We start from the raw sequence: 17268 nt of genomic DNA, 5'->3' as shown, positions 1-17268 counted from the left end.
GATTTGGAACAATATGTGAATGGATTAGATTTTTTGTTAGATTGATGTCATTCAAAACTAGACAAATGCCCACTGAGCTGATACACAAGATGGAAGGTAGTAAAGGGAACTTTAATGTTGTCACTGCTACGTGGGATGCATGTTGCAGTCTACATCAACTCCATGTTGACAAAATAACTAAGCAGAAAGCTGATTTTGGCTTGAGGCTTCCAACAGGCTCCGAGAGTTACATTTATGTATGATTTTCTAAGCACTAGCAATGGTGTAATAATCTGATTTGTTCCTTCTAGCATAGTTATTTTTAATGGTTTTAAAATTGTTTTAACCCTCTATATCAGGCAATTTTAAAAATCAATTAGATACATAAATAAAAACACCCACATGAGATATTTCATCCCTTTAAGACCTCATAGCAGCTATCTAAATTATGCAGGATAAAGTAAAAATAATGTATTTTGAGCAATTGTCTTGATACTGACAATAAGGTTCAAATACATTTCATTTCTTTGAGAATAGTTGTGCTCTTTAAATTTCAATACTCAATCTTGAACTTCTGTAAATAACTTTTTGAAGCATATCTTATAAACGTTTATTACATTATATTAAATATTATGTGTTACAGTAAGATACATGTTATATTAAGACCTGAGGCTTGACAGTGCATGTTAGGGATGAAGCATTGTTATAATTCATAAACCATTGTTTATTCTTCGTTGTATTAATAATATATTGTTATTTTTATTGAAATTGAAATCTAGGCAGCTGCAGAAACAGCTTATGACATGGTTTCCCCTGGGCCTAGCTTAAATGAGACAAAGAAGATCAAACGACTTTCTCGTCGTCTAGCTTACCAGCCTGTGGATCTTCGTGAGGGTGTGGCAAAAGCATACAGTGTTGTAAAAGAGGTAAAGTGTAATTAATTACTAAAGAATCTTGTCTTTTGTTGGTAGATTGTATCCTTCTGGTTGTTTGCTATAATTTGAGATATATTTGTATTAGCTCCTAAGCATTAAATTAAAAACAATATTAAAAATAATAAAAACATTGGAGAAATGGAAAAGAAAAGCTGAAATAAACATTTCCATCCAGCATTCATACAGAAAAGGCCTAGGTGAACTAATTAGCAGTACATGGATGATAGTTACTATGTTGTCTTTAGCTAGTAAAAATATATTTGATATATCAGACTAATAGTATACTGGACTAGCATATTAACGTCAGTAGTAAACCTTCAGTGACAAAATGACTCTGGAAGCCCCTCCCCCCCAAATTGCATACAAGCTCTAAGAGAAGGCAGGCTCATAGAGAAAAAGCTTTCAAATCCATTCCCAGAAATAACCTGCCAACAAAATCTTAATCTTGTCAGGATTCAGTCTCAATTTACAGATCTAAGATGATCATCTCAATATAAGTATTTATTCTTCAGCAATTTTGAGACTCAACATCTTTAAGGGTATTCTCAAAACAAGAATTGTCTAGCGTAAACATCATTTTAATTCTTGGATTTTTGCTGTATTTAGATCATTTCCTTTAATATTTCAAAAATTTCAAAAAATGCGTAACATTTCTAATTATTTTGTATAGTAATGTCACTGTGTTAATCAGTTTTTTATGATCATAAAGTTTGATAACAGATTTTCCCTTATACCAAATTGATTTGAAAATTCGGGTAACCTTTTAGTCAGCAAATTAGTATTATTTAACTCCTTCATCCCCAAAAGGAGAGATGTCATTTCTTCTGAAAACAGTTTGTTGAATCCAGATTGCTCAAAAACGATCAATAGTAATGTTGCAGAATGTTGATTTGTTGTATAACCTCTGTATGGGAAGGCAGTGCCAGTTCTCAGGTAAAACTGAGGGGGTTGGTTGAACAAGATCCTTAGCCTAGAAAACTGATGAGCTAAATCTCCGAAAGGGTTTTTGGAGAAGTGACTTTATTAGACAAGACTGTTCAACTCCACTTACGTTGTTTTGTATGTTTGTAATTTTCTCAGGGGATTACAGATACGGCACATACAATTTATGAAACTGCTACACGTGAACATGAAAACAGAGGGGTAACTGGAGCAGTAGGAGGAGTTCTCCGCCAGATTCCGCCAACTGTAGTAAAACCGCTAATAGTTGCAACAGAAGCTACATCAAATGTTTTAGGAGGCATGAGAAATCAAATAAGGCCTGATGTACGTCAGGAGGAGTCTCAGAAGTGGCGTCTTGAAGAAGATTAATATGTTAAATATATTTAAAATGCAGAGATTGGGAATCTGGAAGAAACAATTTCCTCATGGTAATTTAAGATGGGGACATACCTTTTCCATATGCTCATCTCAGGAATTTAATAGTGTATAAACATATCTGATGTCAAAAATTGGATTATTCCTATAGAAAAACAAGTTTGGTATTTTAGTCATTGGCATAATGCATGTTCCCAGTACCTGCTGCTCAGTGCCAAACAAGGTCACCAATGTGTTGCCAAATCCATAGTGGGTTGGTTTGTGACTAAGTACCATATCTTCCTCAAGATTTTGTGTTGGAATCTTTAATTTTTCCTTTGAAACAACACCCCATCAGTTACTCTGAGTGTACATGTAAGTTTTAAAAGATTCCCGAGCTTAGGGCTGTATCAGTTCCCTTTTGTAACAGGGTAGAATTTGACACGAGAAAGGTCATTTCAGGATATTAAACATTAATTGAATTTTCAACTATTTTCTGATTGTTACTTTGCCTTTCATGCAGCACTAAAAAAAGAGGACAATCTATCTTGATATCTAATCAAAATGTCGTTTTCATATAATTGTGAAGATTAATTGTGTTGACTACATACTGAATTCCTCCTTTTGTGGAGATCCAAGCAATCTGAATGTTGCAGACATGTTCTGTTGTTTTGCACTTTAAAGAATTTAGCCTGTACATTGCTTTTTTTAAATAGTTAATAAAATGAACTTTGTGGTTTATCCTAATATGATTTCAGCATTTATGCAAGTTATTTATAAGACAAAACACTACATGGTTGTCAGTGACAATAAAAATGGATTATGGTGCTTAAAAGTATTCAGGTTTGCTGTGTAGCATCAAAGATTGCAAGCAAGATATATGCACTTGCACATATACACAAATAGCAACTATAAAGGAAGAGTGGTTTCTTGAAATAAAAATATTGGTAATTGTATGTTAGCATGGATTTTTGTTTCAGCTTAAAAACCGTTGCGTGTTGCAGTATATTTTCCTTCAATTTTCCCTATAAGAAAATTAATTTCACAAGATTTTAAAATGTACTGCTTCTTTCCTAGTGGTTTCTTTAATTGTTTTGTCTCCAATCCTACTTTTTTCTAAGTCCAACCCAGTAAGACAGCCAATCCTGTACAGAGTTCAATAATAATAATATATATGCAGAAAAGTTACTACCGTAAATGCCGGCGTATAAGACGACTTCCGCGAGCGCTGAAATCGGCGCCAAAGACGGGGGTCGTCTTATACGCCGAGTCGTCTTATACACCGGAAATACTGGTAGTTTCCGGCGTATAAGACGACGTTCTAGGAATGCGGCCCGGCTATAAAGACAGGAGTCGTCTTATACGCCGGGTCGCCTAATACGCCGGCATATACGGTACTATAGATTCCTGTTAATAAAAACAGAAAAACCATCCAAACCTTTGCTTTGCATTGATGAAAAGTATAATTCAGCTATCTCTTCCCAACAAAATTTCCATTACTTATTAATTTAAGTATTTGGAAAACAAGCTATTTGTAAGTTTAATAAACTTTAAGAAGCCTACTAGCTGGAGATAGCCAAATAGTATGTTTCTATGCATGTGCTATAGACAGAAACTTGAGTATCTTGCAGTTCTGATGGATATAGATGCTAATAGAATAAAGAATGCCATGAAATCTTGGTGCATGAGTAAATCTAGCAAAACAGCAATATAAAAGTCAAGTGTGTGTGTTAATAAGAAAGTTGCATACTAACTTACTATCCTTTTCATCCAATATTTATATTTATGACATTAATCATAATAACTAATCCTAAGACATTTGGCATTTGCCCCTAGAATTCTTATGAGTTCAAAATATTGCCTGATTGTCATACAGGGTGTCAGATACAGGGTGTCAGATACAGATCATCTAAGTTGGATCCTAAAAGTCCTTTATAAAATCATTTAATATCAATTAATTATCTTTCCATAGTGATTGCAGTATCAGCAAAAACACCAAACTATAAAGCAGCAAGTTTTATTGATTTAGGACATAAACACCATATGTGGACTAAGTGCATTACTAAAAGCATCTGCTACTAATAGTAATTTAGGTAGGTGGCCATGCCTTGTTGCCACTTAAGATGATATGTAAAGAAAGATGTGTTGATAACTTTCAGGGAGTGTTTCTAATAAGGACTAACTTTATCATAGGAACAAATCAAAATCTTAATGGTTATTTTTTAAAAAAAGGATTTTTCTTAGTGAATTTCCAAACCACATTGTAACTACTAATTATTATTTTGTAATAAAAATAATGATGTGTTATTTGTTAATTGCCCTTTAAGGATTTTATCCAAGCCCTAGTTATGGCTAAATTACATTATATGCTGAATAAGTGAGATGAACCAGGTTATGATAATTCTGACTTCCTGATGTTGCCCTTTTTGGGACCCGGAGGCATCTGCTTATAGTCAAGCAAACTGCTATGTACTTCTCATTGCTCATCACTGGCTGTCCAAAAATTTAAACGCAGGACAAGTAGATAGGTTTTCGTCCCTTGTATCTTTTGTATGTTGGCACTTTCTTTACCAATTTTTATTAACTCTTTATTTGGCTTCTTAGTTCCATTGTTAAACAAGCAAACAAAACAATCCAATATTTACTTTTTAAATATGTATGCTATATAGGTAGTTAACATTTCTTGCTTTTGTGCAGTGATAAAATCTCTAAAAGTGACAGTACAAATAAGAGCATGGTATGCGTTTTATTGCTTTGCTGACTCTGAGTCATTCATGATTGCCGGAGATTGTTTATTTCATTAAATTTATTACAGCCACCAACTTGAGCAGGCTCTGGTGGCTTACAACAATGTAATACTGGTTAAAATAATAAAAACATAGACAAAACAGACTGAATTAAAAACATGCATTGAAATATACCAACGCAGCCATCCCCCCCAAACACATTGTCTGCAGGCCTGGGACTAAAGCCAGGTTTTCACTCTTGTAAGAGACACTATTCCTTAAAAAATACTAACATCAAAACTCTTGATGTAGATTAAGAGTGTCCAACCTGAGTCCTTTGGGATTGGGCGGCATATAAATATTTGAAAATAAATAAATAAATAAATAAACCTTGCAACTGTAAGACTTGTGGACTTAAACTCCCAGAATTCCCCAGCCAGCATAGACTTAAAGTTCACAATCTTAAAGTTGCCAAGATTGGACACCACTTTTGTAGATGATAATGGGAGTATTTGATGTACAGTGACAAAATCATGAGTTCTTTTTAAAGCATTCTTGTGTATATTCAAAATACCTTATGTGAAGACTGTATAGGTTTCCCTTGATTCTAAAAAAAAGTTGCTAACAACTCCTGATCTCTGATTTTAAAACAATATATCTAATTCCTACAAATTGAACAATTCATTTTTCTCTCAAAGTGTTACCTGGTGATAGCTTTAAAACAGGTGGGCTCATTAGAATACAATTAGCAGAAAGTGAATTGTCAGATACTATGGAGTGATTCAAAGTATAAGGATTTCATGTATTTATCTAAAGAAAGCACTTAGAAAAAAAGTATATCCCCTACAAACATGAACCTTCATAGCCATAGAATAGTCATGGGCCATAATCGATAAGGCATTTATATTTTGTCCTTTGCTGAAGAACCATACTTAGTTTGTATTAATGTCATTTTATTTAACATTGTTTAGTGACTTAAACCATAAAAAGAATTCCTGGAATTTTGTATCTCACATCAGCTGCAGATGTAAAGAAATTTCAAATGAAGCATTTAGGCAACCTGTAAATGTGATAACTATTTTTATTTGTATCATACATGTAAAATAATAGTAACAATTAAGGCTAAATGTATATTACAAAATAGCATCATAGCAATAGAATATTGTTTTCAACACTAAAAGCAGGTTGGTGTTTGCCTTCTTGGATTATTTATTATTTCACTTCATCTATCACCAGCCTAATAGAATTTATGCTTTTGAGAGCCAATCTGATGTGCTGAAAAAGCTGAATCATGTTTACATTTTGAAATCAAGTTAGCTCATTACAAATAGTAATGATTCACTTCTTCTGGATTTCTGATACAAAAAAAAACATTGCTCAAGAAGATACGCTGTTTGTATACATGTGTATTTTTACTTATATTTGTCAATTACTTTTTGTGGTATCATTTGTATATAGTTACTAGTGCAAAGCAGCTGTATAATCATATGAAAAGCAGAAGCTTCTCTGGAAATAGAAAATAGTTGTATTCTATTTTTCTGTATACTTCTAAATCACTGTAATGCCTCCCTCCTCTAAGCTACATTTGAGCATAGCTCATTTATCATTAGTTTTGATGCATATTCAATAATAGAGACTGTATATTAACAAGATATTCTGTCCATAACTTTTTCAACTGGTGGTCATTATCAAAATAAACTGCTTCATTGTGAATGTTTTTGTATGAGTATATTAGCACTTGGTTTACTTCTTTTCTTATAATATTCTGGGTCAGAATTAAACTAAGACTGTTACATTCCACAGAACACAGCAGGCCCATCTTATTTGCAGAATTAAATACATTAAATTGGAACCCAAAGGACAGTATGCCTAAAGGCAAGAATATCTACACTACAGCATTTAATAGCGAGATGGGACATGTATTAATAAATAAGCCAGTATAGATCAAATACTATTGTCAGTATTTGTTACTAATTTATCCACAACAGTGCTTACTTAATTGTGACAAGAAAGGTCATGAAATGGGCAAAATGTCCTTAACAAATGTTTCACTTAACAATAGAAATTTTGGGCTCAGTTGTGGTCATAAGTCAAGGACTTCCTGTATTATTGGTCTATTCTTTTTTTGTATTTATTATTTTCATATCTCATTCTTCTTTTCCCATTGGTTGTTTTCTGCATTAGTATATATAACTGGAAACCTATATGCGGGTCAAGAAGCAACAGTGAGAACTGGACACGGAACCATTGATTGGTTCAAAATTGGAAAAGGAGTCCGGCAAGGCTGTATACTGTTGCCCTGCCTATTTAACTTATATGCAGAACACATCATGGGAAAGGCAGGGCTAGATGAAACAAAAGTTGGAATTAAGAAATATCAACAACCTAAGATATGCAGATGATACCACTCTAATGGCAGAAAGTGAAGAGGAACTAAAGAGCCTCTTGATGCGGGTGAAGAAGGAGAGTGCAAAAGTTGGGTTGAAACTCAACATTAAGAAAACCAAAATCATGGCATCTGGCCCTCTCAATTCCTGGCAAATAGATGGGGAAGAAATGGAGTTAGTGACAGATTTTATTTTTCTGGGCTCGAAGATCACCTCAGATGGGGACTGCAGCCAAGAAATTAAAAGATGCTTGCTCCTGGGGAGGAAAGCTATGGCAAATCTAGACAGCATACTAAAAAGCAGAGATATCACCCTGCCAACAAAAGTGCGTATAGTCCAGGCCATGGTTTTCTCAGTTGCAATGTATGGCTGTGAAAGTTGGACCATAAGAAAGGCTGAGCGCCAAAGAATTGAGGCCTTTGAACTATGGTGCTGGAGAAGACTCCTGCGAGTCCCTTGGACTGCAAGGCGTTCAAACCGGTCAGTCCTAGAAGAGATCAACCCCGACTGCTCTTTAGAAGGCCAGATCCTGAAGTTGAAACTCAAATACTTTGGCCACCTAATGAGAAGGAAGGACTCACTGGAGAAGGGCCTAATGCTGGGAAAGATTGAGGGCAATAGAAGAAGGACGACAGAGAATGAGTTGGCTGGATGGAGTCACTGAAGCAGTAGGTGTGAACTTAAATGGACTCCAGAAGTTGGTGGAGGACAGGAAGACCTGGAGGAACGTTGTCCATGAGGTCGCAGGGGTCGGACACGACTTCGCAATTAACAACAACAACAATATATAACTGAATACTGTATGTTTGCTAATTTTAAATAATATTTCATACATCTGATGAATGGACTTTATTATATTCATAATAAATATGTTAGGTTTTTTAAAAAAGATATTTCCTATTAACACAGGGTATTGCACCAATAATTTAAATCCCCTTTTCTTGGATTCCATTTTAATTTTGCACTTTGATTGGATAACACATGAAAGACTGTCATATATGGTAGAACTGACTTAAAATGTTCACTTCTGTATTCATTTATTAAGATATAATGGTTGAACAGTAGAGGGAGCACAATCAATATCTATTTGGCTTTTATTTGTTCAGCTTTTTAAGACTATAGGTAATCCTCGACTTACAACCACAATTGAACCCAAAATTTCTGTTGTTGAGTGAGACGTTTGTTAAGTGAGTTTGGCCCATTTTACAACTTTTCTTGCCACAGTTGTTAAGTGAATCTCTGCAGTGGATAAGTTAGTAACCTGGTTGTTAAGTGAATCTGGCTTCCTCATTGACTTTGCTTGTCAGAAGGTTGCAAAAAGGGATGATATGACCCTGGGCACATAGCAAAGGTCAGAAATATGAATCAGTTGCCAAGCATCTGAATTTTGATCATGTGACCATAGGGATGCCGCTAAGGTCGCAACTACAAAAAACAGTCATAAGTCACACTTCACTGCTATTCTAACTTTGGGCAGTTACTAAATGAACTGTTGTAAGTCTTCTTGTCTATGGAGATTCTCAGTCATCCAAGTCATGGTTGTCTCAAAGTATCTTTGAATCGAGGGCTACCTGTATTAGCACAAAATAGCTTGATTTATTTTTTTACTGTCCTAAATCTAAAAAAAAATCAATTTGTACAAGTTGTGCTTTTAGGTTGCACCATGCCAGACTAGCAGATTGAAGATTATCTTCTGTCACTGCTCTTTCTGTCCTAGAACTGTAATAATTTATGATTATGTAGCTACGGTTTCAGAGAATAACAAGTGACCAGCGAGCTTCCACTTCTCATAAATTTTGCTTACTCACACAGAACTAAAAGACAAAATAAGCAATGTTTTTTTGTTTCTTCAGATTTTCAACGTCTGCTAACTTGAAAGGTTAAATGAATAGCAAAGGAGGAGTAGCAGTCTCCATAGATAGTTAATCTTCATGCACCCCATGGTGTATATCATAGCAGGAGTCCAACATTACTGGCTCATAATGCTGGTTGCTAACACAAAAAAAGCAATTTTCTTTTAAAATAATAATAAAAATTAAAGTAATTATTAGCCATTATCCATAATATGCAAAATATCATCATGCACATATGTTGTATTTTTATTATTTCTTATAAAGCTGTGATTTAAAAATCCATCGGTTGTATTTTTCAAGATTAATTTTGTGGCAATGTTAATTTGTTAAAATTTCTTTGCAGAATTACTAGTCTCAGCATCTTATAACTGCATTGTAACAAGGATGGCGAACAGGGAAGATCCCCTGAGCTATTTAAACAATTGAGTAATGTCTGGGTTGAGGTGACTCTTAAGAAGCAGTGAAATGTCTCATTTGCTTTATCCTAAAATTCCTCTTAAAATTTAGAAAATGAAAATGACAGGGTTCTTTTCCAAAATATTTTAGTAGGCCAATGGCTACATTGCTAAGGAAAGCTATTACCCAAGAGGAACATCAGCCCAAAGAGGTAAATTGTACCCTTTGTAATATAAAATACCTGATCAAGCTGAGTTAAAGTTGTCTCACCCAGGCTAAAAAATAATACTGAGCTATTTTGACTAATGGTCTTGACAAAATATTAGGTAGCTTCCTCTGCTAATGAATAGATTATCAAACTCATATCTTGTAAGATTTCAGAAACTGTCTCAAGATAGTACTTCAAATTTCCTGCTAATCTGGAGAGCAGAGATGTCAGCAAGTTGTGGTTAAAAAACAGTCTTCCTCATTTGGGTAACATTTCAGCTGCACCATTTTGGCCACCCATTTTAATGTTGGAAATTGATTTCAGTGACATTTCTAATAGTTCCTCCGATTTCTACAGTACTTTTGATAATTAAATCTTAGATTTTTTCCAGGAGGCTTGTTTGTTCTATAGCAGGGGTAGGCAACCCAAAACACTCAAAGAGCCACTTGGACCCGTTTCCCACCGAAAACAAAATGCTGGGAGCCACAAAACCCTTTTGATATTAAAAATAAAGATAACATTGCATATATCCTTTTTTTACCTGTGTGTGTGTGTGTGTGTGTGTGTGTGTGTGTGTATCTGTGTGTATGTATGTGTATACACACACACACACACGCATATATATAAAATAAAGATAAAAAGGATATATGCAGTGTTATCTTCATTTTAGATGTCAAAAGGGTCTGTCTCTCTCCTCTCCCTCTCCAAGGCAAGCTGCCCTCCTCTCCATCCTGTTCCCCCTCCCCCAAAGAGATTGGCTGGCACAGTTTGTCAATCGCCACTCTTCCTCTTCCTCCTCCTCATACCCCCCCATTCTGGCTTCAGCAGAGTTTGCACCAGAAGAAGAAACGGGGCACTTCCCCTCCCCACCTGCTGTTTCTCTTCCTCTCTTCCTTCTCCCCTCACTTTTTCGGCGCGCGTTTGCTGAGAGCCCACCCAGATTTGAGCATCTTAAATTCCAACTCTTCCTCCCACACTCCACACCCCCACGGATCCCTTCTTCCTCCCCCCACTCCCTCCCCCCACCCCAACACCAGCACTGCCCACCCCTTTTCTCATCCTTCCCGTGAGCGTACGGGTGCATACGTAGCTTGTGATGGGACCAGCATAAAAGGCAATGCCGCTGCTATGAAGAGGGTAGCAGCCCCAGCACCCAAGTGTAGCAGCCAGAATGGTGGCTGAAGCCCCCCCCCGTGCCCCTATTAAGCTCTCCCCTCCCTGGGCAGGCAGCGAGCTTGCAATCATGCTCAGAAAGAGAGGCAGAGAGCGAGCCTACCCCAGGACCTCCCCTCTTCCAGCCAGGACCCTGGTGAACAAACCTATCAGGTCCATGCCCAGCAAGACATACGGGAACTCTGACGAATGACTGGGGTCCCCTCCTCCACCCTAGCACTTCATGGCAGCTCCTCTGCATCCCCCCATACCCTGTCTGAGCCCCTCCACTCAGCCTGATCCAGACCCTGTGGGTGCTCAGCTGGGCAGCACTGGGGATGGCTGGTAGCGCAAGCGGTACCAGAGCCAGGTGGAACCCCACAAGAGCGTCCAGCCAGCCTCTCCCCCTCCCAACCTCCATGCCCACCTGGACTGCAGGTGTTTGCGCTGGGCTGGGAAGGTGCATCTCTCTTGCCAGCCCCACCCCGCCTCACATCATTGTGTGAATGCCGGGCTGGCCAGCATAAAAGATGGTCAGGGCCTCCCCTCTCAAGCTGGGGGGGGGGGCGAAGGGGTGGGGAGGGGGGCAGGAGGCAACAAAGGTGCTGAAAGGCGCCCAGGGCACCGCAGACCAGCCTGAGAGGTGGGGAAGGCTGGCAAGGGAGCCATCAGCCAACTTGCACTTGAGCCGAGGGTAGGTTCAGCGCATAGTTCGGCGCCAAGAGAGCTAGGGAAGAGCCACCACATTTGGCTGAGCATGGCCCTGGCACAAGTGAGGTGGATCTAGCAACTGCAGTGAGAGGGCGCCATGAATGGCTCCAGCTCCCCGTACCTGTACATGGGCGGCCCAGTGGCTCACCCGGCCCGGGCGCCCTTGCAGCGGATGCCCAAGTGCAAGCTCTGCTGCAACCAGAAGGGCCACAAGAGTGGCAGCGTGTCATGGCCACCCAGCTGGGGCTGTGCTGCCAGCAGGCCAACAAGAGCCTGGAGAGCCTTTTGCCTGACATGCTGCGTGTCCTGCCTGCCGCCACCGCCACTGTGCCCTCCTCTGCTACACTACCCAGGCACCCAGGAGCAGTGCTCACCATCACCACCGCCACCCATGGACAGCCTGTCGTGGCACTAGCCCCCCTAGTGGTGCCGTGGCTACATCCCATGGGCAGAGGGCAAGCCTGGGCAGCGTGGAGTCCCGGCTGGGGCAGCAGCCAGCAACAGCATCATTCCCCGGGCCATCCCCAGGCTGCCCACCTTCTGCACCACTGGCGTCTTCAGGCTGGAACCACTGCAATGGCCCGCTGACTGGTCAGCTCTGTCCATCAGCAACTCTGGAGCCTCCCACCCTAGCGGAGGCTTTGGTGGGCCACTCCCTGGGGGGATCCTGGGGCTTCCTTGCATGGCTCCCCAGCCGCCCTTCTTCCAGGGGGTGGGGCACCTGGGTGTAGGACCAATCAGGAGCCCTGCGAGGGGGCAAGTCCCATGAGAGAGAGAGAGAGAGAGAGAGAGAGAGAGAGGGAGAGGGAGAGGGGAAGTGCAAGTGCCTCTCTGTCTCTGTCTCTCTCTCTTTACAAATGGCGGAGCAGGCTCCGGAACCGCAAGAGGTGGCTCAAAGAACCGCATGCAGCTCCAGAGCCGCGGGTTGCCAACCAGTGTTCTATAGTCACATCTTAGTACTCTATCAAACCTAGCTTTTCAATTTTTCAGGCACAGAGCCTTAACTTTTATATTGCTGTAATAGGACATATTTTTAACTTCACAATGGGGTTAGGGTTAGGGTTCCATACAGCAGCCAGTACTTGTCATATTTGTTTCTTCTAAATATTTGCATGCAAAGCTATCACGTCCCCAAACCCTTATTCTTTACCTTGCACATATATTCTACTTTTGGGGCCTGCCACTCTGCTGGGGGAGGGGGAGCTTTGTATTAGCTTTGGATAACTTTCGTTTTCTACTCTCACTTGCTGCCTCCATCCCTTTGAGAAAGGAACGTGTCTCCCTTATCAGGGAGATGGTTACAAAGAAACGAAACTGAAGAAGACCTTGAGATGCATGCCAACTGTGCCAGGTACCCACACTTCAGACCACCTGTGGAATGGCTGGATTTCAAATGGACATTATGACTGGTGGGAAGAGGAAGATTGCTTGCTTAACTATACTATTTCAGTGGGCTTTTCCTCAGATCTTGCCTTGACTTCCCTACTGTCACTGACCCCTAATAAAAGTATCCTTTTGAAACAATGCCTGCTTCAAGAGTTCTGCTTTCTTGGATGGTTAGTTGAAACATTTTTCCTAAAAAAGCTTTTTGTGGACATAGCAACAAAATGTAACATGGCTATACTATAGTTTTGGATTTTGTGTGTGTGTGTGTATGTGTGAGAGAGAGAGAGAGAGAGAGAGACAGACAGACAGACAGTCACTACTGGGGATGGAAAATTCATTTTGCACTCCTGTCCTACTGGCTTAATATAGAACCAAGCATAGAAGTCCTTTTGAAATTTTCCACCAACTTCTAGACCACAGAAATTAGGTGTATAGTTTCTCCAAAGTTCTTCATGGAAGAATCTGCAATGAGTTTTCCCAAGCTTTTTGGGGGGACTGACTTGAAACATCAGATGCCAAAAAGATTCCAGTCAGTTGGAGAGATGATTGTATGATGAAATGAAATTGACCTGGTCCATCTTAGCTACCTAGACATAATAACACTCTACTCATTAGCACTTCACTATATTCTCTTCTCCTTGAAAAGTAATTAGAAAGGAAATTCATTTTAATCAAACAAAGCAGAGGAGGAAAAATCAGGAAAATGTATTTGCCAGCCACTAATTTCACATTTGTTTTAATGAGCTATTCTCATTCAGTTAAAAAAAAAAGGCTATTTCCTATATCACACTAAAGAGTTATGCATTTTATATGAGGCTCCAACAGACTTCAACAGAATGTGGGGTTGCTTTACAATTGTTTGGAAGCTACAGCTAGTAGTGCATCCAAAGGACTTTCTGCTTAGGTTCTTCAATTTATTCCAGAAGCAATTCCATTCCCCATGTATACATTACAAAATACATGCAAATTTCTTACATATTAACTTTTTCTATTACATTTTCATCAAAGCCCATTAAATCTGGATTTAGAACTTGACTTGGCATAACTCTGGTATATGTGTGTATTGAATCATATCAAGACCAGCATGCAGGAAGACTTGTTGGTTACACTTCTCCTGCTGAACCTTTTGCATAAATGAAATTGTTTCCCTAAAGTAGCCCTTTGCCCTACAAAGTAACAGATATAGGTACAAGTGTGGACAATATGTTGCAATGAACAGTGCTAATATCCATCTTACTGTACGAATCAATCTTCACGCCATGTCAGTCTAAGATGATGGATTTCATTTTCTACTATTCCCAGCTGTCATCAACTTTGGTGGTTGAAATCTAGCATACCTGAAAGAAAAATGCTTTTGCAAACCTTCACATTAATTTGCCTGAAGTTGGACAAGCTGAGCCTTGAGTAGATTCTTAAAAATCTCAAATGCAATCCTAACCCTCCAAACAGTTGCCAAATTGTAATTTTTAACATAATTGAGCAGCATTATAGTCTTATGAAAGAAGCTTAATTTTAACCAAATGAAAATGAAATCTAAGCTTGGCCCTGGTTCCACCCTCTGCTGAACTGTTTGTGGAGTGACACATTATCCTATGGTTGATTAAAATCATTGTAAAAATACTTATTTTCAATATTAGAAGCATGTGAGTTATTAATACCAATTATTGAGGTCAATGTGTGAAAGTCTGGACCACAGATGTTCTCATTGCTAGTTACATCGGGGTTGACAACAAAATTGAAAGTAATAATACGTTCCTAGGGAAGCCATTTAAAGCAGATGTTTCCTTCCATGGAGACCCTCTCTAGGGAAGCATATGAGAAAGATGCAGAGCTCCTGCTCTTAAACTCGACTGTTTCTCAGTGTAGAGACACTTTCTGATTTTGAGAAAGCTTCTCTTCTGCTTTATTGTGCTCCTCCCTCAACCTCTCCAATACCTGTTTGACTAGCTTTGAAGGGATACCAACATGGTTTGGCAAATCTAGCAGGAGTTTAAGGCTTTGAGAGGTGTGTTCTCATGCTTTGACATGAGCAGTTGAACAGGAGATGGTCAAAAATTCAAAAATTCAAGATTGATGGATGATTTCCTGTCTGGTGGCATTCTGAAAGCAAGCAGATAACAAGAAAGAGTATTTTACCAATTGCTTTGTACCACCATGTGGCAGCAAAGTAAAATGAGGACAATAGACGTAAGATAGGGACAGGCAAGAAGGTCAGCAAATTTTAGGTCAGTGTATTTTCCTTTAGTGCAAGAATGGGTGGATTCAGCATGGTGGAAAAATTGATAACTGTAAAAATATCTTCTACAAGACTATTCAGAACTTCTAAAAACCTGCTGCCTGCTTCTGATTGATTCATTATCAAAGGGAATTGTATAAGAAACCTAGGATGCTTAGGATCCAGAAATGTTGAGTTTAATTGGAAAGGAAAAATGGGGCTAGTTAACAGGAATTATGAATAAGATGAAGTGCTAAGAAAATAGCTCATGGACAACTTTGACAAAATGATGGCCATTGAGTCAGTGAGAGACAAAAGCGACTGAAGAACTAAACAACTTCCCATGTTTATTTTCCAAGCTCCCTTGCATTTCTCTGGCCCTTTACAGAAATAAAATTGCCGCTGGAGTGATAATTACATTTTTTTTATTTGGTGGAAAACATATTTCATGACACAATATACAATATAATAAGCAATGGATGGAAACTAATCAAAGAGAGAAGCAACCTAGAACTAAGGAGAAACGTCCTGACAGTTAGAACAATTAATCAGTGGAACAACCTGCCTCCAGAAGCTGTGAGGTTTTTAAGAAGAGACTGGACAGCCATTTGTCTGAAATAGTATAGGGTTTCTTGTCTGAGCAGGGGGTTGGACTAGATGGCCTCCAAGGTCCCTTCCAACTCTGTTATTCTGTTATGACTGTGCAAATATATTTATGATAGCTTGTGTGCAAATCAGCCATTGTGATTTATTCAACAAATCTTGATTAAAAATATTTGACCCATTAGTATATGTATGTGCACAGCTATTTTGTTATCATTAAGTAACTGAGACTTAGAGAACCTTGTTGACGTACAATGGATCTCTTAGCTATTTGTCATTAAATCTCAATATACTTTCAGGATACCAGAGTTAAGATAGAAGATTATATAATCTGAAGCACCATGCACCTGAATGACTCCAGATTAGACAAGACTGTTTAAAATGTTCATATCTTTATACCTGAAAACATGTGAACAATAAAGGTTATAAATTAGGAATTAATGGGCAACTTAGATGTGGTTGATCTACAATTCCTACCATAGTCACCAGGAAAGAAAGATTCTGGGAGATAATTCAGCAACTCTTACAGTGCTATATCCCTGCTATGAGAATCACAACGTCAACAGATTATCATCCTGAATTTCAATTCATTCTTTTGAACATTTCATGAAATACTTTATTTCAGAACAAATACAGTTTCAATGTACAGTAGCTACAAATTCAACATGATTATATATATGGAGGGATGAATTTGTAATGCCAAAACACTAGGTGGTTCTACTGAATAGATAGGCTGTGTCCATCCCATTACTTTTCTGAACTCTACATGGAGAATATTAAAAAATACAAAATTCTAGGATTAATAACATCTAATTAAATAAAATAGAATTTTAACATATATATAAGTTTTATTTAACATGTGCTAAGCACAGTTCAAGACCTTTGTTACAAAATAATATATAATAATTTTGGAATTTAGAGAACTGATTGATTCCTAAGTGAGCAAGATACAGCATAGTAGTTCTATGGGAAAAAGACATTTTCTACAAAAAAAAAAAAAAAAAAACTGTTTTCAAAGCAATAGACCATTAAAAAAATTACTTGTGTTCATGAGCATTTGTGAGTATATTTACAAACATATATGTATGCAAATCAAGTAAAACAATAGAAACAACACAAATATTCATAATTCATAGTTTCAGTGGCAAACAAATCCACTCAAAGAAATACAGATTTACAGTTGAGTTAAGACAGCATTTAAAATAGTAACACTTGTAATTGAAACCCTTAGTTGGTCTCTGATAAAACATAGCTATCTTGCTCTGCCTTCCACTCACCTTCCTGTTAGGTGGAGCAATTGATTATATGTATATTGCCAATGTAATAGAATTCAGATAAAAAGAATCACTGCTTTTAGACTCTTCTCTAGATGCTAGTGGATTACTGAGGGGAAAAAAAAATAATCTGGCACTTCTCAATTC

At 38.3% G+C, this 17268-nt stretch overlaps 1 protein-coding gene across 2 annotated transcripts in view; it reads left to right on the top strand.

Annotated features, from left to right (window-relative positions):
* ATG2B (autophagy related 2B) overlaps positions 1-2962 on the top strand; it is a 53942-nt gene extending 50980 nt beyond the window's left edge. For both annotated transcript variants that reach the window (XM_039356191.1, XM_039356192.1), the window contains 2 exons: positions 759-905; positions 1995-2962. In XM_039356191.1, coding sequence (XP_039212125.1) covers positions 759-905; positions 1995-2225 — 378 coding nt within the window. In that variant the 3' untranslated portion in view covers positions 2226-2962. The remainder of the gene's footprint in view (positions 1-758; positions 906-1994) is intronic.
* The last annotated feature ends 14306 nt before the right edge of the window (positions 2963-17268 follow it).

The sequence above is a fragment of the Crotalus tigris genome, unplaced genomic scaffold, assembly GCF_016545835.1.
Source record: "Crotalus tigris isolate CLP2741 ecotype Arizona unplaced genomic scaffold, ASM1654583v1 scf7180000018806.1695572, whole genome shotgun sequence".
Taxonomy (NCBI): Eukaryota; Metazoa; Chordata; class Lepidosauria; order Squamata; family Viperidae; genus Crotalus; species Crotalus tigris.
The sequence above is the reverse complement of the archived record's forward strand: the minus strand, read 5'-3'. Positions and strand labels throughout refer to the sequence as shown.